This window comes from Pleuronectes platessa, chromosome 22 (assembly GCF_947347685.1).
Source record: "Pleuronectes platessa chromosome 22, fPlePla1.1, whole genome shotgun sequence".
In the NCBI taxonomy this organism is placed as follows: Eukaryota; Metazoa; Chordata; class Actinopteri; order Pleuronectiformes; family Pleuronectidae; genus Pleuronectes; species Pleuronectes platessa.
Window position 1 is genome coordinate 18719940 of NC_070647.1, and position 27641 is coordinate 18747580.

The 27641-nt window shown below is 51.6% G+C and overlaps 1 protein-coding gene across 2 annotated transcripts; it reads left to right on the forward strand.

Annotated features, from left to right (window-relative positions):
* Window positions 1-27641, forward strand: lrp6 (low density lipoprotein receptor-related protein 6). Of its 2 annotated transcripts, none has more exons than XM_053414716.1 (23): window positions 1-882; window positions 2332-2728; window positions 8094-8291; window positions 8452-8648; window positions 8948-9079; window positions 10592-10988; window positions 11167-11338; window positions 13206-13422; window positions 15044-15333; window positions 15796-16022; window positions 16112-16296; window positions 19069-19395; window positions 19505-19707; window positions 19791-20002; window positions 20361-20551; window positions 21336-21545; window positions 21828-21953; window positions 22048-22284; window positions 22406-22516; window positions 23262-23492; window positions 23568-23704; window positions 23973-24070; window positions 24161-27641. In XM_053414716.1, exons 1-23 carry the CDS (start codon window positions 828-830, stop codon window positions 24465-24467), a joined length of 4857 nt encoding a protein of 1618 aa, XP_053270691.1. In that variant the 5' UTR covers window positions 1-827; the 3' UTR covers window positions 24468-27641. The 2 variants fall into 2 exon arrangements, with proteins under 2 accessions (XP_053270691.1, XP_053270690.1); XM_053414715.1 differs by having other exon boundaries at window positions 2-882; window positions 22048-22293.

Here is a 27641-nt window from a genome sequence, read left to right on the forward strand (position 1 = left end):
CTGTCTCTCTGTCCCTATCTCTCTCTCTCTCTCTCTTTACCCCTCTCACTCTCTCTACCTCTACCTCTCTCTACCCCCCTCTCTCTCTCTCTACCCCTCTCTCTTTCTGTCTCTCTCTCTCTCTCTCTACCTCTCTCTACCCCTTTCTCTGTCCCTCTCTCTCTCTCTCTCTCTCTCTGTGTCTCTCCCCCCGTCTGTCTCTCTGTCTGTCTCTCTCTCTCTCTGTGTGTCTCTGTCTCTCTCCCCCCCTTCTCTCTCTCTCTGTCTGTCTCTCTCTCCCCCTATCTCTGAGATATTATGTTATGATTTGATGTTCTACAAATAAATACAGAAGAAGGCATATAGTGTGTATATAGTATGTCTATGTGTGTGACCGTCTGTGTGTTTATGTGTGTGTGTGTGTGTGTGTGTGTATACATACATGTGCACATATACTTTTGTGAACGTATACGTATATGCATGTGTCTACGTGTGTGTGTGAGAGTGAGTGAGTGTGTGTGTAGAACAACAATAGAACCAGGGAGGAGGGGGAGCAGAGGAGGAGCAGCGGCGGGGGGAGCAGCTTCCTCTGGCGGAAGGAGACATCGTTGCTCCTCGTTCCTCCTCGTTCCTCCTGCAGGACAATGTGAGCGCCACCGACTCTGGATCTAAACCCAGCGAACAGTCGCAGAACCCCGGGATGGAAGCGGCCACCGTGTGACGGACCCCCAGCTCCACCGCGACCCGCCTGTGTGTTTCAATCCGCCTTTAGAGCTCGGGAAGCGGCCGCAGCGATGGGAAGAGGCCGCTGAGCGGAGCGCGGCGCCAGGGCCGAGACGCGGAGAAAGATGGGTGTCGTGCTGCGGAGCGTGTTGTTGTGTAGTTTCTGTTTTCTCATCAGAGGTGAGTTATGCCCCGGTGGGTCCGCGGACACACTCACTCATTTCCCGGGGAGAGGAGGCTTTAACGGGGCTTTGGTGTTAGCTGGGTCCGGGCCGGGACCTCGGCTCCGGGCTCTACTCCTGCGGAGCTAACGCTAGCTTAGCTTCCCGCCCCCTGCTGGAGCTCCGGGAACTCCGGGAGCGAAACCACAAACATACTCCCGTGTTAGCGGGGGGATATCCCGGGATAGATTCACGGTTTAACCCGCCTCCTCTAACCAGGGTCACAGTTTAATGAAGTTTCTCGCTTTGATAACTTTGTCTTTTGTAACTCAGACAAACCTTTGATCCCGGTTAGCACCGTTAGCTTCACATGCTAATGGACGAGTCACTCAGCGACACACAAACACACAACACAAACATGTGAACACACACTGAAACACACAACAACACAAACATGTGAACACACAACAACACCAACATGTAAACACACAACAACAAAAACATGCGAACACAACAACACAAACATCTAAAGACACAGAAACACACAACAACACAAACATGTGAACACACTGTTGTTGTGTCATTAACCTGCAGAGTTCACTTAGCTACACACAGATTGTGTTGTTGTGTTACAGTTCATGTTATTTTGGGAGAAGAGATTAAAAACAAGCTGATAAACATTTATTAGATTTAATGAAGTCATCATCTTCGGTCTCGGATAGAAAACCTTTGACTAATCATTAAACGACCACTTGTGGTAAAATTGGAATAAAAACACAACAAAGTCTAAATTGTATTTCTTATTGATTAGTAATCACATCTGATTGACCCGTCGTGGTGATGTCACTTCCTCCCGTGGTTCCTGGCGTTCGGCTCTTTGGAGAAACTCGGTTGAGGTTTCGATTTCATGCTTTTGTACAAATATTTACAGATGGAAATTCCACCTTAAGTCAAGTCAACAAAGGCGGGGGGGCTGCTGGCGGCCTCCGCTCTGATGTGTCAGGTTGTGGGTTAGGACGAAGGCCAGGAGCCGGCGGGGGGGCCACAGGGGCCCAGACCCCCGGTTCAGTCAGGGACTGTGATCACCAGAAACAGAACAAATCACCTCACGACTTTTATCTACGGGAAAATAGATTTTCACCAAAAAAAACCAGCATCAAGAGAAAAGAAGCAGAAGCTTCTCACACGTGTGTCTCCTTTTGTTTTCATGAGATCAGTGATGAACATAAATACAAGAGGGAAGAATAATATGAAATCATCTGAACGTTTTACAGATGAAACTCAGAATCTCACTCATCTTCATTTTGAGTCTCCAATTTACCAAAATAATTTATGTTCCATATAATATATGTTTCAGAGGTAAACAAATCCCCAGGTGAAGTTAGTTTCACCAGCTGAAGTCGGTTTCTCAGCCGGTTCTTCTTCAGTGTCTCACCTCGTCCTCACTCTGATCTCTGGTCTCTTGCAGCCGTGCCCCTGCTGCTGTATGCAAACCGACGGGACCTCCGGCTCGTGGACGCGGCTCACGAGAAGGCCAACGCCACGGTGGTGGTGGGGGGGCTAGAAGACGCCGCGGCCGTGGACTACGTCTACTCCCAAGGCCTCATCTACTGGAGCGACGTGAGCGAGGAGGCCATCAAACGCACGGTCTTCAACCAGTCGGGGGCCAGCACGGTGCAGATCGTGGTGCAGGGATTGGCCTCCCCGGACGGACTGGCGTGTGATTGGCTAGGGAGGAAACTGTACTGGACGGATTCAGAGACCAATCGGGTGGAGGTGGCGGAGCTGGACGGGTCTCTGAGGAAAGTTTTGTTCTGGCAGGAGCTGGACCAGCCGAGGGCCATCGCTCTGGATCCAGAACGAGGGTGAGTCCCAACGTTCTCAGATTGGGGGGGGGGGGATTCCCACAATGCATTTAGTTTCTTGGTGGCATTCTGTGGTCACATGGTACAAACCCAGATCTACGAGATGCTGCAGCCGAACGCAGCTCCAGGCTCTGGCTCCTGAACAAGAGCAGGAGGGCGTGTTGCGCTGCTTTGTCTGGGGCTGGTCCTGGGTCAGATTGGGTTGCAGGGCGGCGGAGCTCCTCCTCCCGACTCTCCAGAAAACTCCACAGCAGCGTCCGGGTGGAGGTTTCCTGTCCTCCGCTGTGAGGACGAGACCAGGACTGTGGGAGTGTCTGGGGTCAGCTGGAGACAGCAGGAGGAGGACGTCTCTGATGAACTCGTCTGACGTCCTGGTGTAAATAATCCAGTTCATACACAGTCACCAATAACAACATAAACAACAACAGAGTTTAACACACGTGATAAACAGAAGGGTCACCTCTCCTCATGTCTCATCCAGACACCTTCTCCATGAGACCCAACAATCCCACAAACAGCAGGTTTTATAGATTTATATGAACTGGGTTCTTGAGTCCTGGTGATGTCATCTGAACATTAATGCTAGTCACAATTTGTAGTTAATTTGTTTCCCTTCAGCTCGGAGTGAAATCTTCTGTTTGACCAACTGAGTGAGTCTGACCGGTGTTCAGTTTGTTTCACCCCCGACTCGATGTTCCCCTGATTCCAGGTCCCGTGAGCCCCCCCCCCCTCACATATGGTGCAAACCAACCTGCTGGAATGGTTTTTCCTGCCATGTCACTGTATAAGAGACAGAAAGTGGTCAATGATGGTTGTTTCCACCTGCTGGACTCGTCTGCGACTGAAGGTCACAGGAACACACCCTCGTCTCACCCTCGTCTCACCCTCGTCTCACCCTCGTCTCACCCTCGTCTCACCCTCGTCTCAGCGCGTCCTCAGCGCCGGCGGATTAGGATGTAAATCCATTAGGACGCAGATAAAAGAGGCTTTAATGTATTCATTAGTTTTATTTAAATTTCCCTCTCTCCCTCCGTCTTTCTTTCTATTCATGGAACTCTTCCCTCCTCGGTGTTTGATCCGGCTCAGTATCGGAGATTAAAGTGGCAGCGAGCCGGTTGCTCTCACCGGGGCTGCGCTGAGGCCGGGTTCTTCACTCCGAGTCGTTCAGGTTAAACTCGATGTTTGTTCAGAAACCAGAACTTTGAGTTGTGACCTTGCCCTTGTCCTTCACTTCTTTGATAATATAAAACTTGGACCATTAAATCAACGGTAGTGAAACGTAATGTTTTTCTGTCCTTGTCATAACTGCAGGAATGTTTCCCGTCAGGCCATGTGACCTCGGGGTCACGACCGATAAGAACCAATCAGAAAGAGACGGTTGACTAAGAGGCTGGAAACTCCACCGGGTGGAACCAGCGCAACAGTGGAGAGTTTTAAACCGTTAAAGAGGAAATGAGAGGAAATGTTTCTACTTAAAGTTGGAGAACAAAAAATTTCCCAATGTTGCTTAAACTGTGCTGCCGGGTGACCTCTGACCTCTGCAGCCTCCTGTGAGTCACATTGAAACGCTGAGTCGCTAGTCAGAGGCAAACGCTGACTGTGTGTGTCTGTGGAGTTCTACTGTGCTCATGGGGTCCCGGCACACGGACCCCACGAGTTGTGTCAGGGTTGATGGTTCAGATCCAGGGAATGTGTCACGTCACAGAGATGGGTGTCTCATTAGCATGACGCTGCACAAACCAGCTCCTCTGCTGAAGCATGTGATGGTTTCCATACGTTCCTGTTTTTCTCCCACGGAGTCAGACGAAGCTGAAGCAGCAGCAACACGCCAGCAACACGCCAGTTACACGCCAGTTGTTCATTGTAAAGGTGTAAAGTGAGGTCAGAGTGCGACTGGACGATCTTTACAGCGTCTGTCCTGAAGCAGCCGTGTAACGATGACTCAGCGCTGGGACTGATCAGTGAACGTCACGATGCTTCTCAATGGAGACGTGTCCACACCTCTATCTGCCCTCATGGACGACCCGGGTCAGACTGCGGTCAGGCACCAGGGGGCGGTCCAGGTGATGGGCTTCACCTTGGAGGAGCTGTGGTGTTATGGATGGTTCACTGTAATCTTTCCTCTGCTAGTTAGCAGAGGCTGGACAGAAATTGATATATTTTTCAGGATTGAGAACAATAACTTTGCTTCCAGAGTCATTAAACTTCCATTTGGGCTGAGACGTGGAACCAGATGTTAGAACCTGCACTGACTGTGATCTCTCGTCTCTCGGAGCTGGACTCTGGTTTCTCTGGTTTCTTGGTTTTCTGTTTCTCTGACTCTGGTTTGGAGTCCGACTGTCGGACGAAGAGAAACACAGCAGAGAATTGTTGTGTTGAAATGTTGTAACACAGCCAGAGACCTTGAAACACAAATGTTATCTTGGCCCTAAAGTGTTAAATGTGACAGATAACCATAGATTCCTGACTGAAGCTGATCCAGACTCAGTTTTCTATGATGAAGCAGGATCCGTTGCTCCACATACTTTCAGTCGGGCTCCGTCTGGCCTCGTGCTGCAGCAGAAAACTGGTTCTCCAAATCCACGCTGGACCGCAGAGCTGGACTCGGTTCAACTGGGATGATTAATGCATCAGGTACCAAACACAATGCAGCTCTTGTGGTGAGGGGATGTGTTGTGTGCACGGCATTTCTCTGCAGTTGTTTTCTTGCTCCCTGCCTCCTGGTCGAGGCCTCATTGTTCGGAGCTGCGTGTTTTCAGAGAAGTGAAATCACTTCTGCACGGAGTCATTTACAGTTTGTAAGAAGCAGGTTTTCTTCCGAGTGGTGGAGCTGCTTTGTTCGAGTGAAACTGAAGCAGCTGCGTGTTTGAGGCTGTTGCTGTGTGTTGCTCCTGGGCAGACCATCAGTTAGAGCTTTTGTCTTGGCCTGAATGGGATTACGTGGACAGGCCCAGCAGCTCCGTTTGTGGGTCAGTGTTTTCATCTGGAAACAGAGAGTTAGACGATACTGAGACGCTTTTTACTGCTTTCATATAAAACTGTTTATTTAGAACAACACAGGTTCCACTCCGCAGTCCAGAGGTTCCCCACAGACGATCCACTGAGACAGGAACCATCTGACTGAGGTCGAGGCTGAACAATCCTGTTCTTACCAAACGTCCAGGGAGTGGACTTGTGTCACTGTCACACAGTCAGAGTCCTTCAGTGGTTTAGATCGGTTTCAGATTTGAGATTAATACTTGATGTTATTGCACGACTCACACAGATGTGGCTTGGGAACTCTGAGGCAACAGCAACATGGTTGTCAATATTAAAGCCCAATTCTTGTTTATGGATGGAGGCTACGTGAGGAGGCTACGTGCTCTGCCCTGTGAGGAGGCTACGTGAGGAGGCTACGCAGCCGGTGAGCATGTAGCCTCCACACGTAGCCTCCACACGTAGCCTCCACACGTAGCCTCCTCACGTAGCCTCCACACGTAGCCTCCTCACGTAGCCTCCTCACGTAGCCTCCTCACGTAGCCTCCTCACGTAGCCTCCACACGTAGCCTCCTCACGTAGCCTCCTCACGTAGCCTCCACACGTAGCCTCCTCACGTAGCCTCCACACGTAGCCTCCTCACGTAGCCTCCTCACGTAGCCTCCACACGTAGCCTCCTCACGTAGCCTCCTCACGGGGCCGAGCACGTAGCCTCCTCACGTAGCCTCCTCACGGGGCCCAGCACGTAGCCTCCTCACGTAGCCTCCTCACGTAGCCTCCACACGTAGCCTCCTCACGTAGCCTCCTCACGTAGCCTCCTCACGTAGCCTCCGCACGTAGCCTCCACACGTAGCCTCCTCACAGGGCCTCCTCACGTAGCCTCCTCACGTAGCCTCCTCACGTAGCCTCCTCACGTAGCCTCCTCACGTAGCCTCCACACGTAGCCTCCTCACGTAGCCTCCTCACGTAGCCTCCTCACGTAGCCTCCTCACGTAGCCTCCACACGTAGCCTCCTCACGTAGCCTCCTCACGTAGCCTCCTCACGTAGCCTCCTCACGTAGCCTCCGCACGTAGCCTCCTCACGTAGCCTCCTCACGTAGCCTCCTCACGTAGCCTCCACACGTAGCCTCCTCACGTAGCCTCCACACGTAGCCTCCTCACGTAGCCTCCTCACGTAGCCTCCTCACGTAGCCTCCTCACGTAGCCTCCTCACGGGGCCTCCTCACGTAGCCTCCTCACTCCTCCCCGCGTGCATTCCTTTAACTTAATTCAAAAATGGCGGTGAGCATATGGAAATACAACGCTACCAGAGAACCATGTGTATTAGTTTGAGACGATCAATAACTGATGAGCATGTTAAACATTTAGCTTGTAGCCGTTAGCTTGTAGCTGTGTGTGTGAGTGAGGACAAAGACGTTCCTCTTACACAACAGTGAGCCTCATCATTACATCACTCACATTTTAAAGGCGTGTAATTGGGCTCATTAAAGGGCTCGTTTTGGACAGTGCCCCCCCCCCCCCCCCCCCTCCAAGGCCTCTCCCCCTCCCCCCCCTGACTCCGAGCTGACCTCTCTTGTCTTCAGTCGTGTCACAGAAGGTTTTTCTCTTCTGCCCTGAGTTCTGCTCACTTCCTGTTTCAGTTCTGCTGCCGTCAAAGTTTCTCCTGTGATTCATTTTCTGTTGATCATCAAATCCAGTTCTTATCTGATTGAAAGTCTTAGAATCTGTTGTTGTCTTTAAAGAAGTTTGCAGTAAATCCTCTTGAGATGAAGGTTAATGATGATTTCAGGTCTGTTGAGGGTTGAGGCTCCGTGTGGAGCCAGAGAAATGTACAGGTTCATGTTAAAGAATAGAAATATAACCTCAGTAACTTCTTTTAGACTTTTGTCTGATCTTAGGGTTAGAGCTAACCTAAACCTAAACCCTCAAATAGATGTGGTCAAGTTTTACCGTCCCTCAAAACAAAGAGTGAACTTGTTGCTATTAAACCTGATTCTAATTGTAGTTATTTGAGGTGGAGTAAGAAGAAATGTCTTTATTTGAATCGCTCATTAAAAAAAAGGTTTTGTAATAAATCAGATGATTCATGTGAGGCCACAGTTTGGACCTGAAGCAGCGAGGTTTGATTCCTGTCACTGGACATGTGGACGTTTGTCTCGTCGAGTGGCGTCGAGGACAAATAACCTGAAACGTCCTCAGTGTCTCCTGTCGGTGACTCGCAGGACGCTCTCCTGTCAGGACATGAGACGTTCTCATCCGAGGATCAATAACAGTATTTAGATAATCGTTATGTTAGATTCAGATTCTCTCCAGGTTCATGTCCTGATGATGTTCTCTATCGTGTGTCTGTTGGTATCCAGTGGGTTTGACACGTGTCGGTTCTCCTCAGGTTCATGTACTGGACGGACTGGGGCGAGATCCCAAAGATCGAGCGGGCGGGGATGGACGGAACCAATCGATCCATGATTATTGATAAGGAGATCTACTGGCCCAACGGCCTGACGCTGGACTACGGTCAACAGAAGCTGTACTGGGCCGACGCCAAACACAACTTCATCCACCGAGCCAACCTGGACGGCTCCTCCAGGTACCGCTCCACAACCCGCCTCCCCGCGGCTGCTGCCTTCAGGGCCACAGTGTAGCTGAGAGAGTTTGGTGCTGTGTGTTCGTCTTAATGATTTCAAATGAGCCCCTTTACATTGTTCATCAGCTGTGTGTGTCTGTGTGTGTGTGTGTGTGTGCTTCAGGGAGTCGGTGGTGAAGGGAGAGCTGCCTCACCCCTTCGCCCTCACCCTGTACGAGGACACTCTGTTCTGGACCGACTGGAACACACACTCCATCCACTCGTGTCAGAAACAGACCGGCACCGAGCAGAGGATCGTCCACTCGGACATCTTCTCGCCCATGGACATCCACGTCTTCAGCCCCAAGAGACAACCCGTCTGTGAGTGGGAGCTGCTGCAGGTTCCTCTCTGACCACCAGGGTCGTTTACAGGAACCTGTTTGAGTCGGTCGGATGTTTTCAGACGTCTCCTCAGACACATTATCGGTTTCAAATTAATTGATTTTTAGCTAATTTAAAACTTTCAGCCAGTTTGGCTCCAGCAGGATTCTTCTGTCAGTCGACAGCTGTACATGTGTGAACAGATGAAACACAGCTGAGTATCTGTTCTTTGGCCTTGAAGTAACGTTGTGTGTCTGTTTGTGTGTCTGTGTGTGTCTGTGTGTGTGTGTCGTCTGCAGTGAACTCTCCCTGCTCGCTGAACAACGGAGAATGTTCTCACCTCTGCCTCCTGTCTCCGATGAAGCCGTTCTATCAGTGTGCCTGTCCCACCGGAGTCCAGCTGCTGGAGGACGGGACGACCTGCAGGGACGGTGAGGACATGACACGTCCATCGTGACCACCACCACCACCACCCTGAGGCTGTGGGAGCACTGGTTCCTCTAATACCAGTTACTTATGGTGGAAAAACCTCAGTAATCGATTACTCACGTATCATCTGGAGGTTCCTCTTAATTCTTGAGTGCTGGAGGTTTTTAATTAGTTTAAAACATTTATATTTTTAAATATTAATATTAATTTCTTTTAAAAAGTATCACCATTAATCTTCTCATCTTCACGTACTAGAGGTGAACCGCGTTCAAGTCAAAAACTAAAGTGTGTGTGTGTGTGTGTGTGTGTGTGTGTGTGTGTGTGTGTGTGTGTGTGTGTGTGTGTGTGTGTGTGTGTGTGTGTGTGTGTGTGTGTGTGTGTGTGTGTGTGTGTGTGTAATGTGAAGCGAGTGGAAACAGAACTCCAGCAGATATTTGTTGAAGTGCGTCAGTGAAGTCGTTTATCTTTTATTTTCAGAAAGAAACAGAAAAATCTTCTTGTTTAACCAGAAAGAAGAATTGAGCCCAAACGTCCAGATTGAATTGATTAGTGTGTGTGTGTCTGTTTGTGTGTCTGTGTGTGTTTTCCTTTTCTCTGATTTACAAAGTCCCGCCTCCTCGCCGCTCAGAGCTTCTGGTGGTTGTGGGGCGGACCTGTGGTTGCCATGGTAACCCCGGACACGTCCCTCCCCCCTCCTCCTCCTCCCCCCTCCTCCCCCCTCCTCCTCCCTCTGCCTCTTTTATTTACATTTTGGGTTCAGTAGCCCTCGCCTGCCGAGTGACGGAGCAGCGGGGGCGGAGCAGCCTTTGTGAGAGACGGGGTCACATGACCCCCCCGCAGACAATGGCTCCTTTCAGAGCCGGAGTTTAACCGTTTCACTGGAGGCTTCTCTCTGCAGTGAGACGTGGCCACGGCCTGACCTGAAGTTTATTGTTTGACTGAAGCCACGTCTCAGAACCCGCCCCCCCCTCCGCCACCAGCACGCCACTCACTGTTCACTATGGGATGTTAAAACTTTACTAATTTGTTGCTTTTGTTCAGCATCACCACAAAAAACACACACTTAGTTTGTTTGGTTTAAACTCAGTGAACTGATGATTTAGACGCACGCAGTTGAAGATACAAACCACGAGCCAATCACAGCCCGGGGCCGGAGCCTGGAGCCCGGAGGTTATATTTAGTCTCTGCTCCGGAGTTTGAGTCGCTTCTACTTTCACTTCACTTCGGTTCTTAAAGCCGGATAAACACGTAACAATTTAACCTCTCCCCATGAGAAATATACAAAAAACTGAAAGTATATGTTTTCATGTTTATTTCTTTAATACAAATATGCTTATTTCTTTAAGTTCTATATATTTATTTTTTTATTTATTGTTCTTTATATAAAAATTTGTTTAAATTGTAAAATATCGAACCTCCTTCAATATTCGTAGAAAACTCTGAAAACGAATGAAATCAGATGAAGCGACGGCCATGTTGTTTCCACCCTGAGTTCGATTCCCTGTGGTCTCCAGGTGCGACCCGGATGCTGCTGCTCGCCCGGCGCACCGACCTGCGGCGGATCTCCTTGGACACGCCGGACTTCACCGACATCATCATGCAGGTGGACGACATCCGCCACGCCATCGCCATCGACTTCGACCCGGTGGACGGGTTCATCTACTGGACGGACGACGACGTGAAGGCCATCCGCCGCTCGCAGCTGGACGGCAGCGACGCCCAGTTCGTGGTCACGTCTCAGGTGAACCACCCCGACGGCATCGCAGTGGACTGGATCGCCCGGAACCTGTACTGGACCGACACGGGGACGGACCGCATCGAGGTGACCCGGCTCAACGGGACCATGAGGAAGATCCTGATCTCTGAAGACCTGGACGAGCCCAGAGCCATCGTGCTGGACCCTGTGGCCGGGTGAGTCCTCGTCCACCATCTTCAGTGAAGGCGCTGATACTCGCTTCCCATGATGCACCTGAAACAAAGGGGGGTGTTATTAAAAAGTCCACCTCCTGTTTCACAAGATGAAACTAAATGATAAAATCATCATTTGAAAAATTTGTGTTCAAACCTGTGTTGATGGTTTCTTCTTCAGATACATGTACTGGACCGACTGGGGCGAGGTGCCGAAGATCGAGCGAGCCGATCTGGACGGACTGGAGCGAGTGGTGATGGTGAACACGTCACTGGGATGGCCCAACGGCCTGGCACTGGACTACGAGGAGCGCAAGATCTACTGGGGAGACGCCAAGACGGACAAGATCGAGGTGTGTGTGTGTGTGTGTGTGTGTGTGTGTGTGTGTGTGTGTGTGTGTGTGTGTGTGTGTGTGTGTGTGTGTGTGTGTGTGTGTGTGTGTGTGTGTGTGTGTGTGTGTGTGTGTGTGTGTGTGTGTGTGTACTGCTGAACACGACTTCCCGCCGGGCCGCTCGCTCACAGACACATTGATACTTCCTGTTAGCCTTCAGAATAAAGTCCTGTCAGCCAATCTCTGTGAAAGGTCGATATGACATCATTGTCTCTGGTGCCCCTTCACAATAAAGCTCCAGGGGTCCAGTTGAAAACCAGAGAAACAAGAAGCTGCAGAAAGAGAAGAAAAGTCTTTGTCAGTTTTTCACTTGTTTGTCGTCTGTACTTGTCGTTGTGAGTCGTCTGTGCTCTCGTCAGTTGTTCCCGGAGCTGTTGTCCATCATGGGTTCGGTTCCACATCAGCGCTCGGCTGTCAAAGCGTCGGTGCTGTGCCGGGTGGTGACTCCCGCTGCGGAGAAAACACTGAAGAAGATCAGATCCGCTGCCGTCCTCGTCCTCGTGCCATCCCGTCATGCTCGTTGGGTGGGGGGGTGTAATTTCTAGGCTTCCTCCTTTTGGGTGGGGGAGGGGGAGGGGGGCACAACCCGCCCTGAACCGCCCTGAAAGGTGACTGTGGCGGTTTGGGTCTCAGTCAGAGCCAGAGGCCCCTCAGCCCTGCAGGAGATTGCAGGGCCTCCGCCCGAACCCCCCCCCCCCCCCAGGTTTCTCGGAGGACCCGGTCTTTGCGGTGTGATCCCACATCTGGTTCCAATTGCGGCCGGCACTCCAGCTGCGGTCAGCTCTGTTTAGAATAGACCCAGAATCTGAGCCCTCGCCACAGTGCGGTCACAACTCCCAAACCAGAGGCCCGAGCTGAGGATGGAAACTTCATCTTATATTTATACACTGTGTGTGTGTGGGGGGGGGGGGGGGCAGTCGGCCACGCAGGGGCTGTTCTGGGAGCAGCGAATCACGTCGCTCCACGCTGTGGATCAGTTGAACGACTGAGAGCTGATCTCTTTTTTTCTTTTCTGTAGATTCCTGACATTTTTCATCCCTCGCTCTGAAAAACTTCTTCTCTCGTTTCTACAGTTTGGTTTCTTTTGTCTGATCAGTTAGAAATTCTGTATATATTGAACAGGCACTAATGAGAATGTTATCAATTCTCTCTGACTGGATCTTCACATGTGATTTGTTGACCGTGCATGAGCTTCAGTCCTAAAGAGACAGAGCTGAGACCCGGTGTTTGAGACAGAGGCTGAAAGAGGAGCTGCAGCGACTCAGTCTGAGGAGAGAGATTCTGAACATTAGAGCATGAACACATTTCACATCCATCAACATGAAGTGGAACAGAATATGTCGGTCAGATGAAATCTTGATTTATTGATCAGAGTTTCATGTCACTCAGATCTCTGCAGCCGCGTTCACACGATAAGTCAGTTTGTGTGAAGTTGTTAAAACTCCAGCTCCCAGACTCCTCAGCTGCTGACGCTCCTGAGCTCTCAGTGTCTGCAGTGAGAAACACAATGAGACTGTCACTGACTTCCACAAAACACAAGGCATCATGGGAAAACAGGAGGATGAAACAATCTGACTTTAAAGCATTTAGAGCGACTGACTCAAGTGATTGTTGCTGCACGTCCTTTTTGAATAAAGGCAGGGTGTTTGTGTGTGTGTGTGTGTGTGTGGCTGCGTGCTCAGTGTGTGTGTGTGGCTGCGTGCTCAGTGTGTGTGTGTGTGTGTGTGTGTGGCTGCGTGCTCAGTGTGTGTGTGTGTGGCTGCGTGCTCAGTGTGTGTGTGTGTCTGTGTGTCTGTGTGCTCAGTGTGTAACCTGCCCTCTCTCTCAGATGATGAACATGGACGGGACGGGCAGACGGGTTCTGGTGGAGGACAAACTGCCGCACATCTTTGGCTTCACGCTGCTCGGGGACTTCATCTACTGGACGGACTGGCAGCGCCGCAGCATCGAACGCGTCCACAAGCGCACGGCGGAGAGAGAGATCATCATCGACCAGCTGCCCGACCTCATGGGACTCAAGGCCACATACGTGCACCAGTCGTTCGGTGAGTCCACGAGCTGGACCGAGTCGGAGCTGCGTTCAAGACTCAAGTTCTTATTAATATTATTGAATCCTCGTTGTGTCACAGTTGCATTTATCTTTAGACTCTTCTCACTCTCTGTCCGTCTGTCCCTCTGTCCCTCCCTCCCTCCCTCTGTCCCTCTGTCCCTCCCTCCCTCCCTCTGTCCCTCCCTCCCTCCGTCCCTCTGTCCCTCCCTCTGTCCCTCTGTCCCTCTGTCCCTCCCTCCCTCTGTCCCTCTGTCCCTCCCTCCCTCCCTCTGTCCCTCCCTCCCTCCGTCCCTCTGTCCCTCCCTCTGTCCCTCTGTCCCTCTGTCCCTCCCTCCCTCTGTCCCTCTGTCCCTCTGTCCCTCCCTCCCTCTGTCCCTCCCTCCCTCCCTCTGTCCCTCCCTCCCTCCCTCCCTCTGTCCCTCTGTCCCTCCCTCCCTCTGTCCCTCCCTCCCTCTGTCCCTCTGTCCCTCCGTCCCTCCCTCCCTCTGTCCCTCCCTCTGTCCCTCTGTCCCTCCGTCCCTCCCTCCCTCCGTCCCTCCCTCCCTCCCTCCCTCTGTCCCTCCGTCCCTCCCTCCCTCTGTCCCTCCGTCCCTCCGTCCCTCCCTCCCTCTGTCCCTCTGTCCCTCCCTCCCTCTGTCCCTCCCTCCCTCCCTCTGTCCCTCTGTCCCTCCCTCCCTCTGTCCCTCTGTCCCTCCCTCCCTCCCTCTGTCCCTCTGTCCCTCCGTCCCTCCCTCCCTCCCTCTGTCCCTCCCTCCCTCTGTCTCTCTGTCCCTCCCTCCCTCCCTCTGTCCCTCCGTCCCTCCCTCCCTCTGTCCCTCCCTCCCTCTGTCTCTCTGTCCCTCCCTCCCTCCCTCTGTCCCTCTGTCCCTCCCTCCCTCTGTCCCTCTGTCCCTCTGTCCCTCCCTCCCTCTGTCCCTCTGTCCCTCCCTCCCTCTGTCCCTCTGTCCCTCTGTCCCTCTGTCCCTCCCTCCCTCCCTCTGTCCCTCCCTCCCTCTGTCCCTCCCTCCCTCCCTCCCTCCCTCCCTCTGTCCCTCTGTCCCTCCCTCTCTCTGTCCCTCCCTCTGTCCCTCCCTCCCTCCCTCTGTCCCTCTGTCCCTCCCTCCCTCTGTCCCCCCGTCCCTCTGTCCCTCCCTCCCTCCGTCCCTCCCTCCCTCCCTCCCTCCCTCCCTCCCTCTGTCCCTCTGTCCCTCCCTCTCTCTGTCCCTCCCTCTGTCCCTCCCTCCCTCCCTCTGTCCCTCTGTCCCTCTGTCCCTCCCTCTCTCTGTCCCTCCCTCTGTCCCTCCCTCCCTCCCTCTGTCCCTCTGTCCCTCTGTCCCTCCCTCTCTCTGTCCCTCCCTCTGTCCCTCCCTCCCTCCCTCTGTCCCTCTGTCCCTCTGTCCCTCTGTCCCCCCGTCCCTCTGTCCCTCCCTCCCTCTGTCCCTCCGTCCCTCCCTCTCTCTGTCCCTCCCTCTGTCCCTCCCTCCCTCCCTCCCTCCCTCCCTCTGTCCCCCCGTCCCTCTGTCCCTCCCTCCCTCTGTCCCCCTGTCCCTCTGTCCCTCTGTCCCTCCCTCTGTCCCTCCCTCCCTCTGTCCCTCTGTCCCTCCCTCTGTCCCTCTGTCCCTCCCTCTGTCCCTCAGGTACCAACCCGTGTGCAGAGAACAATGGAGACTGCAGTCACCTCTGCCTCTACAAGCCCTCAGGCGTCCAGTGCGGTTGTCCCATTGGACTCGAGCTGATCGTGGACATGAGGACGTGCATCGTCCCCGAGGCCTTCCTGCTCTTCTCCCGCCACACGGACATCCGCCGCATCTCCCTGGAGACCAACAACAACAACGTGGCCATCCCGCTCACCGGCGTCAAGGAGGCGTCGGCCCTCGACTTCGACGTCACCGACAACCGGATCTACTGGACGGACATCACCCTGAAGGTGAGCGGGGGGGCCGGGGCTCCTGCTGGTCGGCTGGAGGCCCCCAGGGGACGCCATGTTGGACGTGATGAAGGGCCGCCCCTCCTCCTCCTCGTCCTTCATCCATCTCCTCTGCTCCATCTCTTCTCCTCTTCACTCTTCTGATGAATAATGAAATTTAACACATGGTTAATCTGAGGATTTCATTTTTTCGATATTTACTTTGACTGAAGAGCAGTGATTGAAATGATGAATCATAAAGAACCAGTTCAAACAGACTCAGACAGGATGTGTAGTGAAACACTAAGTTCTAAACTCATTCATATTCAAATGTTCATCAGTAATGAAGATCGGACGTAATGTGTAACTTGATTATTTGCTGGAGACCAGCCGCCATGAGATGTTAACACTTCCTGTTTCAATGTGACCTTTAACCCCGAGATGTTAACACTTCCTGTTTCAATGTGACCTTTAACCCCTCAGACCATCAGCCGGGCCTTCATGAACGGCAGCGCTCTGGAGCACGTGGTGGAGTTCGGTCTGGACTATCCGGAGGGAATGGCGGTGGACTGGCTGGGGAAGAACCTGTACTGGGCCGACACCGGAACCAATCGTATCGAAGTGGCCAAACTGGACGGGCAGCACCGCCAGGTCCTGGTCTGGAAGGATCTGGACAGTCCTCGAGCTCTGGCTCTGGATCCGGCTGAAGGGTGAGGACGAGGGACGAGCCGGGCCCCGGGCTGTGAGTCATTGTCTCTTCAGATCAGATCTGCTCACTTCTCCTGTTTCCTGTGCGCAGCTACATGTACTGGACCGAGTGGGGGGGGAAGCCAAAGATCGACCGCTCTGCGATGGACGGGACGGGTCGGAGCACCCTGGTGGCGGACGTGGGCCGGGCCAACGGCCTCACCATCGACTACGCAGAGCGGCGCCTCTACTGGACGGACCTGGACACTACACTGATCGAGTCCTCCAACATGCTCGGTAACAAGTGTTTCATGATCTGAGGCAGCAGGGGGCGCACTGAGCCCAGCTTCCTCTTCCTCCTACTCATTCCTCTTGCTCCTCTTCTTCTTCTTCTTCTTCATCTCCTTCTTCTCTTACTCCTTCTTCTTCTTCATCTCCTTCTTTTACTCCTTCTTCTTCTTCTTCATCTCCTTCTTCTCTTACTCCTTCTTCTTCTTCTTCTTCATCTCCTTCTTCTCTTACTCCTTCTTCTCTTACTCCTTCTTCTTCTTCCTCCCCTCGTCACCTTCCTCTTGCTCTTCTTCTCTTACTCCTTCTTCTTCATCTCCTTCTTCTCTTACTCCTTCTTCTTCTTCTTCATCTCCTTCTTTTACTCCTTCTTCTTCTTCTTCATCTCCTTCTTCTCTTACTCCTTCTTCTTCTTCTTCTTCTTCATCTCCTTCTTTTACTCCTTCTTCTCCTCCCCTCGTCACCTTCCTCTTGCTCTTCTTCTTCTTCATCTCCTTCTTCTCTTACTCCTTCTTCTTCTTCATCTCCTTCTTTTACTCCTTCTTCTTCTTCATCTCCTTCTTCTCTTACTCCTTCTTCTTCTTCTTCTTCTTCATCTCCTTCTTCTTTTACTCCTTCCCCCCCCCCCGTCACCTTCCTCTTCTTCTTGCTCTCATTTCTCGGCCTCCTCCTCTGACCTCAGAGGACGGTAGAGTAACATGTGCTCTGTCAGTTCAAAGAGCAGCTGAAACAAGCTGCTGCTCTGGAGCACGTGGACATGAACAGGACTGAAACATTCCTCACTCACAGACCTGCTCAGTGTCGTGGGATGTGGAGACAGAAAATAGCCTTTGCTGGTCTGAGGTCTGTGAACTCCTTCATGACTCCTCTGTGGCAGCTGCTTCTCATCTGGTGTCCTCTGATCTGAACAACTTCACTCAACAAAACTTTACATCTTCAGAGTTTTTGTCTTAAACGTTTAACTTCCATTTTCCTCTGTTTGTGTCGAGTTTGAGTTTCACTACAACAGATCCTCGAATTCCAAGAAACAATAAGAAAAGATTCTGTTTATCATATGAAACAAAACATTTTACATTTGAATTGAACTATTAGGACTACTTCCTTAAGCTGGACCTGAACTGAAGTCCTCACTTGTTCCTCACGTGTTCCTCACTTGCTCCTCACATGTTCCTCACTTGTTCCTGACGTGTTCCTCACTTGTTCCTCACGTGTTCCTCACTTGTTCCTGACGTGTTCCTCACTTGTTCCTCACGTGTTCCTCACTTGTTCCTCACATGTTCCTGACGTGTTCCTCACGTGTTCCTCACGTGTTCCTCACGAGTTCCTGACGTCTTCCTCACTTGTTCCTGACGTGTTCCTCACTTGTTCCTCACGTGTTCCTCACTTGTTCCTCACGTGTTCCTCACATGTTCCTCACTTGTTCCTGACGTGTTCCTCACTTGCTCCTCACATGTTCCTCACTTGTTCCTGACGTGTTCCTCACTTGTTCCTCACGTGTTCCTCACTTGTTCCTCACATGTTCCTGACGTGTTCCTCACGTGTTCCTCACGTGTTCCTCACGAGTTCCTGACGTCTTCCTCACTTGTTCCTGACGTCTTCCTCACTTGTTCCTCACATGTTCCTCACATGTTCCTCACTTGTTCCTCACATGTTCCTCACGTGTTCCTGACGTGTTCCTCACGTGTTCCTGACGTGTTCCTCACTTGTTCCTCACATGTTCCTCACTTGTTCCTGACGTGTTCCTCACATGTTCCTCACTTGTTCCTCACGTGTTCCTCACTTTTTCCTCACATGTTCCTCACGTGTTCCTGACGTCTTCCTCACTTGTTCCTCACTTGTTCCTCACGTGTTCCTCACTTGTTCCTCACATGTTCCTCACGTGTTCCTCACTTGTTCCTCACGTGTTCCTGACGTGTTCCTCACATGTTCCTGACGTGTTCCTGCTTTATTTCAAGCAGGAACTGACAGCAGATCAGGAGAGTTGTTGTCTCACCGCTGCCTCTTTATGTTTGTTTGTGTTTGTTGTGGGAGAAGGATTCTGATCTTTTTACTCAAACACAATCAGACACATAAAGAGACTCCAGCACCGCTCGTGTCTTAATGAGATCAGATGACTGGTTCCTGATAAAACGTCTGTTTCTGGTTTAACATCAAGGATCCGAGTCTTTGACAGAAAGGACCTGTCTGTAGAAATCAGACCCTGATGTTTCCAGATGTTCTAATAACATCAGAATAACACTGATCGGAACCTGTCCGGTTGTTTCATGGTGAACCATTCAGTTAATTACCGCGGCTGTGGCCGAGGGGTACAGTGGGCGTCCTCCAACCTGAAGGTCGGCAGTTCGATCCCCAGTCTGACCCATCTGCATGTGTCCTTGGGCAAGATGCTGAACCCTGAATGCCCCCCCCCCCCCCCCCCCCCCCCATAGAACAACAAAGTGCTGTGAATAGATGCTCTGTATGAATGTGTGTGAATGTTAAACTGTAAAGAGCTTTGAGTCATCAAGACCAGAAAAGAGATTTATAAATATAAAACCATTCAATTACACGGAAACATGTGACCATAGAAGTTCAGACATCATGTGTCACATAACATTATCATACACACGGACCATGATGCTCTTCATTGGTTCAACAGGTCAAACTTTAAAGATCATTTTGTTCTTAGAGAAACTTTTATTGAGTTTGTTCCTCATCTAATTCTTATTTTCAACTTTTCCCACCAATGTTTTCCAGATGAATAATTCTCCTCTGGTCTGGTGTGAACCTTCTCTCCTCCAGGTCAGGAGCGTGAGGTGATCGCTGATGACCTCCCTCACCCGTTCGGCCTCACCCAGTACCAGGACTACATCTACTGGACGGACTGGAGCCAGCGCAGCATCGAGCGAGCCAACAAGACCAGCGGCCAGAACCGCACCGTCATCCAGGGCCACCTGGACTACGTCATGGACATCCTGGTGTTCCACTCGTCCCGACAGGGCGGCTGGAACGCCTGCGCCTCCACCAACGGTCACTGCTCCCACCTCTGCCTCGCCGTCCCGGTCAGCAGCTTCGTCTGCGGCTGCCCCGCCCACTTCTCCCTCAACCAGGACAACAAGACCTGCAGTGGTGAGAAGCCACGTGAACTTTGACCTCTGATGAGATCATCTGTGATTCTTGTGACCTTCACTTCTTCAAACTGGATTTTAAAGCGTTGTCCTCTTCGTCCTCCTTTCAGCTCCGACCTCCTTCCTGCTCTTCAGTCAGAAAACAGCCATCAACCGGATGGTGATTGACGAGCAGCAGAGTCCTGACATCATCCTGCCGATCCACAGCCTGAGGAACGTCCGCGCCATCGACTACGACCCGCTGGACAAGCAGCTGTACTGGATCGACTCCAAGCAGAACGTGATCCGCCGGGCGCAGGAGGACGGGAACCAGGTGAGCTGCTTCCTGGTGGAGCTGGTGGAGCTGGTGGAGCTGGTGGAGCTGGTGGAGCCGTGCTAACACCTCTTCTCTCCCAGAGCATGACGGTGGTGGCGAGCTCGCTGGGCGGAGCCAGTCAGGGGCTGCAGATCTACGACCTGAGCATCGACATCTACAGCCGCTTCATCTACTGGACCAGCGAGGTCACCAACGTCATCAACGTCACCCGCACGGACGGCAGCAGGGTGGGCGTGGTGCTGAGGGGCGAGCACGACAAGCCGCGCGCCATCGTGGTCAACCCGGAGAGAGGGTCAGTGCTCACAGGAGATCAGTGAAACACGTGCACATGTCCACAGCTGTAGTCTCGGTCCAGTTAGCGTGAAGCAGCGTCACGTGGTCATGTGACGCCTGCAGGTGGTTCTGACGTCTTCTGCTCTTCTGTTTCCTCTCGCTTGTTCTCCGGTTGGTTCTCTCGGGCTCACAGCGTTCTTGAAGCCGAGCCGCTTGTTTGGAACCATAATTGCAGGTTTTCCTTCGGGCCGGGGTCATTGTGTGGTCGGCAAATGGAGTCTGCAGATGTTCTGGTTCCTCCGGAGCCGAGGGAGGAAAACAAACATCCACTGAACGGCTTCAAACTTTGAGTAACTCCTCTTGTCCTCCTCCCTCAGGTACATGTACTTCACCAACCTGCTGGAGCGCTCGCCAAAGATCGAGCGGGCGGCGCTGGACGGCACCGAGCGCGAGGTGCTGTTCTTCAGCGGCTTGGGGAAACCCGTCGCTCTGGCCATCGACAACGAGCTGGGGAAGTTGTTCTGGGTCGACTCGGACCTGCGACGCATCGAGAGCAGCGACCTCTCCGGTGAGTGGGAAGCATGAAGCTGCACGTCTCTGACAAACTCTTTGATGAGATCAAAGGATTCACGTGAGACGTCCCCGAGTGCAGGACGGTCTTCAAACCGTGTGACGGGTTCTACAGGAAGAGAAAAGACTTAACTCTCTAGATTCACTTGTAAACAAACAGAACCAGAGGGGGGGTGGGCTGGTGGTGTCGGGGGGGTGGGGGTCGGCGTGTTGCTCTCGTTCAGCACATTCCTGTGATTGGTTCCCCACGCAGGCCGTCTGGAATGTGAGACATGTGTCCAAGAGGACGGTGGAGGACATAAACACCAGAGGGTCACGCTGCTCTGAACCTGTGTCTCACTCAGTCAGGGCTGCTCAGGAGAGGCTGGCGCCCCCCTCAGGACAGCTGGGTGAACAACAGCTGCTCAGAAAACAGATCAGTGCGTTTGTCTTGAGTGATGACATCAGAGCATCCTGACTGTGACATCACTACTTGATGATGTCATAGTCTCTCATGTCTGTTCACTGGAAACACGAGCTGGTCCCTCTGAGTTGGGGGGGGGCCAGCAGGGGGCGTCTGTCATTACAGATCATCAACATAGACATAATTGTTGTGGATGTTCTTCTGAAGTTTCTTCTTGTTGTCTGACCTGGTGTCCCCCCCCCCCCTCCCCCTGCCCCCCCCCCCCCCCCCCGCCCCCCCTCAGTTTATCACCTCTTTCGTTGCTTCTCTTCCTGAAGTTTTTTGCCCGACAACCTTGTTTTTGTTTTTTTCCCTGGTGCCTCTTTAAACCTGACTCCAGGAGCCAATCGGATCGTGATCGCGGACTCCAACATCCTGCAGCCGGTGGGGCTGACGGTGTTCGGGAACCATCTCTACTGGATCGACAAGCAGCAGCAGATGATCGAGCGCATCGACAAGACCACGCGAGAGGGACGCACCAAGATCCAGGCTCGCATCGGCTACCTGAGCGACATCCACGCCGTGCACGAGCTGGACATGCAGGAGTACAGTGAGTCACGGGTGGAACCGGGTCTGCCTGCTCCCCCAAAGCATGATGGGAGCTGTAGTTTCTACACCATGAACATTCAACCTGAATAGAAAAGGAAATGAAGCCAAAATAGCTTTTTATTTATTCTCCTTCATTAACTTGTCCTGAAAAACATTTAAATCATGTTTGTGTTTGAAAATCAACTGCTCATTTAAACAACTTTGATAAAACGAGTTGATGATCTGCAGCGTGGAGGATCTCACAGGATCTGTGTCCTCACCTTCTCTTTGGATTCTCCTCCAGGTAAACATCCGTGCACCTGGGACAACGGCGGCTGCTCCCACATCTGCATCGTGAAGGGCGACGGGACGACTCGCTGCTCGTGTCCCGTCCACCTGGTGCTGCTGCAGGACGAGCTGTCCTGTGGAGGTGAGACTGCCCCCCCCCCCCCTCGTCCTCCCCCCCCCCCTCGTCCTCCCCCCCCCCCCCTCAGACTGAGTCTCACCGTGTGGTTCCTCCTCAGAGCCCCCCACCTGCTCCCCGGAGCAGTTCTCCTGCACGTCGGGCGAGGTGGACTGCATCCCTCAGGCCTGGAGGTGTGACGGTTACGCCGAGTGCGACGACAGAAGTGACGAGGAGGATTGTCCCGTTTGCTCCGAGGCCGAGTTCCAGTGCGACAGCCGCCAGTGCATCGACCTGAGTCTGCGCTGCAACGCAGAGCTGAACTGTCAGGACCGGTCGGACGAGAGCAAGTGTGAAGGTGTGACAGGTAACAGTTAGCTCAGCAGCTAGCCTGTTAGCATCAGTGTGTGAACCAATGAGCGGCTTTAAATCACTTTATTGATGTTTAACAATCTTATAAATGTTTGTTTCTCTCTCAGTGCGATGTCCTCCGGATCAGTTCACCTGCTCCAACGGCTTGTGCATCGGGAAACACAAGAAGTGCGACAACAACATGGACTGCACGGACAACTCGGACGAGCTGGGCTGCTGTGAGTCCTCATGTCCTCGTGTCCTCGTGTCCTCGTGTCCTCATGTCCTCACGTCCTCACGTCCTCATGTCCTCGTGTCCTCACGTCCTCATGACCTCACGTCCTCACGTCCTCATGTCCTCATGTCCTCACGTCCTCACGTCCTCACGTCCTCATGTCCTCACGTCCTCACGTCCTCACGTCCTCATGTCCTCGTGTCCTCACGTCCTCATGACCTCACGTCCTCACGTCCTCATGTCCTCATGTCCTCACGTCCTCGTGTCCCCATGTCCTCGCGTCCTCACGTCCTCGCGTCCTCTTGTCCTCACGTCCTCACGTCCTCATGTCCTCACGTCCTCACGTCCTCGTGTCCTCATGTCCTCACGTCCTCGTGTCCTAACGTCCTCGTGTCCTCGTGTCCTCACGTCCTCATGTCCTCACGTCCTCTTGTCCTCACGTCCTCACGTCCTAACGTCCTCGTGTCCTCATGTCCTCATGTCCTCATGTCCTCGCGTCCTCGCGTCCTCGCGTCCTCACGTCCTCACGTCCTCTTGTCCTCACGTCCTAACGTCCTCGTGTCCTCGCGTCCTCGCGTCCTCGCGTCCTCATGTCCTCACGTCCTCACGACCTCACGTCCTCGTGTCCTCACGTCCTCATGTCCTCGACTGGATTCAAACTTTAATCTCACTGCCGAGTTGTAAAAGTCCTGAATGGAAACAAGTGAGACTCTTCATCTAAAGGTTTGACGTCCTCTTCTGTGTTTCAGATCCGACTGAGGAGCCTCCTTCTCCACCCAACACCACCATTGGAGCCATCGTGGCTGTGGTCATGGCGTTGTTCGTGGTCGGCGCCGTGTATTTCGTGTGTCAGCGCGTCCTCTGTCCTCAGATGAAGGACGATGGCGAGACGGTCACTAATGACTTCGTGGTTCACGGGCCGTCGTCTGTGCCGCTGGGCTACGTCCCCCACCCCAGCTCTCTGTCCAGCTCCCTGCCCGGTGAGACACCAGGACCGCTGAGCAGCGTCCCCCCGTCTCTGAGCAAACACCACACTGACCTCTGCTTTCTAACAGGAATGTCCAGAGGGAAGTCTGTGATTGGTTCCCTCAGCATCATGGGCGGGAGCAACGGGCCGCCCTACGACCGCGCCCACGTGACGGGGGCGTCGTCCAGCAGCTCGTCCAGCACCAAGGGAACCTACTTCCCCCCGGTGAGCATCAAGTCTCTATTCATCAGATCATAATCTATATTTCATCAGTTCTTGGAGTTTCTCTAAACTTTGAAACGTTTTCTGACCGATTTGAACGTGACACAGTTTCTGATGAGCTCAGAGGTTTCAGACAATTTGACCTTTAACCTTTTTATTATATAAAATAAGCTTCAGTGATAATTGAAGTCGTTATTCTCTGATTTCTTCAAACTGTCATTGTTCACTGGAGTTGTTCTACAGACCTGAAGAGAGTGTTTCTGTGTTTCAGATCCTGAATCCTCCTCCGTCCCCGGCCACAGTCCGCTCCCAGTACACCATGGAGTTCGGCTATTCCTCCAACAGCCCGTCCACCCACCGCTCCTACAGGTGACGCTCCGGTGCCGCCGGCTTCTCTGAGCTTATTGAGACGTGTAAACAAAGTTCAACATCTGAATGTGTGTTCTCTCCGTCTCTCAGCTACCGGCCCTACACCTATCGTCACTTCGCCCCCCCCACCACCCCCTGCAGCACCGACGTGTGCGACAGCGACTACACGCCGGGACGCCGGGCGCCGCCCAAGTCCAGCGCCACTGCCGCCGCCAAGGGCTACACCAGCGACCTGAACTACGACTCGGAGCCGTTCCCGCCGCCGCCGACGCCCCGGAGCCAGTACCTGTCGGCCGAGGAGAACTGTGAGAGCTGCCCCCCCTCGCCCTACACCGAGCGCAGCTACTCCCACCACCTCTACCCGCCGCCGCCTTCGCCCTGCACGGACTCCTCGTGAGCCACGCCCACTGCCCCGCCCCCTCAACACAGCTCCGCCCCCTCACTGTTAATAGCAATTGTGCATAAATGAGGCTAAAATGGGAACGAGAGACTGAGCGAGTGAGCGAGCGAGCGAGCGAGGAAACAGGAGGAAGAGAGAAACGGAGCCGACGGACATTTGTACAAAAAGAGAAAAACATATTTATATATTTTCTATACAGTGTTTACTGATGACATCATCGACGTTTGTATTAAGAAATTTGTACATTTTTTAAGAAAAGGTTTTTATTAAAATCATCACAAATATACGTTGCCTTAAAAACCGACAGAGGACGACGCTGAAGGACGAGAAGCAGTGAAACTGGGCGGGGGGGGGGGGGCGTTCAAATGAACTGATGCCAAATATGAAAACATCTTGTGGCGGCGGCAGGAGACCAGAGGAGCCCCTCCCCCCCTCACAGCAGCCATCTTGTCTGCAGTGACCATGTGACACGGGTGAGGACGGCGTGGACGTGACTCATGAACAGAGACGTTGAAGTTCAAACTCTAAGCAATAAAACAAAAGGCACATATTTATCTCCAGCGCCTCCCAGCAGGAGGCGCTACCGAGGCTCAGAGGACACGAGCCAGAAGCTGCTTCTTCTTCTGAGGAAATCTTCTCCAGCTGTGATAGAAGTGTCCTTGTGTCCCCTCCAGGCCTCCGTACTAACATTCTGTCACGTGACCCACATCCAGGAGATTTAAACCAAAACGTTTGCATATGTTTGACTTTTTTTTTGTTTTCGCTGAAACGTTGAGAAACGCGACTGCGACAGTTTTAATGTTTCACGATCATCGGTTAGTTTTTCGTGGAGGAAGCAGCGCCCCCCCGAGGACGCCATCTTGTGCCTGAGCAGTTTCATCTCCGTGTTTTTTATCGTTGTTCCGTGGAGGAAGTCACTGCCCACTAAATGCTATATAGTATTTTTGTACCACATATTGTGTAGATAACGTATTTATAAGCTCTATAGAAAATCATTGTAAATCTTTCATTGAACTCTGCAGTACTTTTCATTCCGTCTTTTTTTATATTGCATCATTATATTTTTCTACAGAAAATCAAACGGCGACAATCCGCGCTCGGTGGAGTTGAGGAACTTATCCAGGTTTTCAGTGTCTGTTGATGTAGCGTCGGACTGTCTGTGTTGTTCCCTCATGGAGGCGTCGGGAGCCGGGTCGGGAGCCGGGTCGGGAGCCGGGTCGGGAGCCGGGTCGGGACCAGAGGAGGAACCAGAGGAGGAACCACGACATGTGGGTCTGGGTTCTCCTGGTTCCTCCTGGTTCCTCCTGGTTCCTCCTGGTTTACTTTGTGTTTCACGTCCCTGACGTTCGGTTCGAGAGGAAACTGAACTCGAGTCGGTTTAAATCACAAAGTTCAAGTTCTATAACTTCGTCTGTGACCATGTTACCAAGTTCTCAACAGACCTGAGACGTCTTCAATTTTAAACTTTTATATTTCAGTGAAATTTCCGACACTAAGGTTTTAAATTAATGATTATGAAACATTGATTTATCACATTAATGAAGTTTGTGTTGTTCAGGTAAAGAATCTTCTCGTGATTATTGTCACCGGTTTCTAATCAACTTATAAAGACGTGTTCAATGTTTTCCAGACTCGATTAAAGACCCGGATCAATAACATGAAATCTGACAAATTCATGATTTCATATTTACAGATGGACAACATGGAGTCTCCAAAGTGCCAAACTGTCAGTTTATGAATCTCATGCACACAATATAGTTACTTTACAATATTTCTGTGCGCACAATGTTTTTGTTTCGTTGTTCGATTTAAATATTGAACGTTTGTTCAGTTCTGTTGAGAATCTTCAGATCGAACAAAACATCTGATCAATCTGAACCGATCTCGAGCCGGAAGTTCAGTTCATCTCCCGCTGCCTCCACACGTCCTGACCCCCGCCACAGCTGTCCACTGTGTTACCTGTGACACACACACACACACACAGACACACACACACACGTCTAGTTAATCATCTGTGGAGAGATTCTCATTCGCTAACTGCACTTTACAGAACTTTTTAGCTGATTTCCGGTACAAAACGTTGTGGTCGGAGTAAAGTTTTGTAAAGTTGATGTGAACAAAGGAGAGAAGAATCTGAGGAGTGGGACGGACCATCAGGTCTCTAGAGTCTGGACCAGACGTCTGTTAAAATTATTCCCTCGAACCATTTTGAATTAGTTCAGTTTAAACCTCAAACTCTGAATTCTTCCTTCAGATCAATGATCAAATCAAAGTGAGAAGAGATTCAGTGAAGAAGTCATTTGGGTTTGATTTGATATTTGAGGAGTAAAATGTACAAATCTGACGGACACAGTAGATTGAGGTGATTTCTGCTCAATGATGTAAATCATGTTGAATTGAACTTGATCTGTAGAGAATCATCTGACAGCTTCTCTTTATTCGTTCTTATATCAAACCTTCAAGTTTTTAATCTAAGAAGCCAAAAATAATCAAGTATTATATAAGAACACAAACTGGAATAAAATTAGGTTATTAAATGTTAATATTGATATTTTTCTTTTAAATTTCACTCAAAGTTTGATCCTTTAAACGTGAGGATGGAAGGTCAACGAGGTCGTGACCTGACAGATATTTAACTTTCAACATGTCGAGGTTTGATTCCTAGTTCTGATCATTTGTGGGAATAATTTATCAAATTGAAAAGTTCCTCCAGACTCTGGGAGAACTCGTCTTCGGTCGAAGTGAAACAGAAATGAGTCGAGGCCACGTCTTCTTCCCGCTCGGGCTGACCTTTGACCTGAAGGAGACGTTCAGGTCGTGAAGAACGTTCGAGAAAAAGGTCAAAGGAAGTAGAAATGTTTTAACAGATGATTGAAACATGTCGTGTTTTATAATAGTGAAGAAGCACTTTGGTGTCCCGGTCTCTCGGAGGCTCGAACAGGAAACGGAAGTTGGTGTCGTCGTGTTTTGAAACGTCCGTTTCGATCCCGCGGTGCTTTGCCAGGAAGTGGAGACGACGTGTGGTTCGTCTCGTGCACTCACTCTTTAAAATGACTGCTCAGCTGTAAACCATCAGATGAACAGCGCCACCCAGCGGCCAACATAAGCTGTAACTCATGAAATGCTGATTTTTGTTTTCTTTTTGTTAAATATAAAGTGAGTGAACTTTTA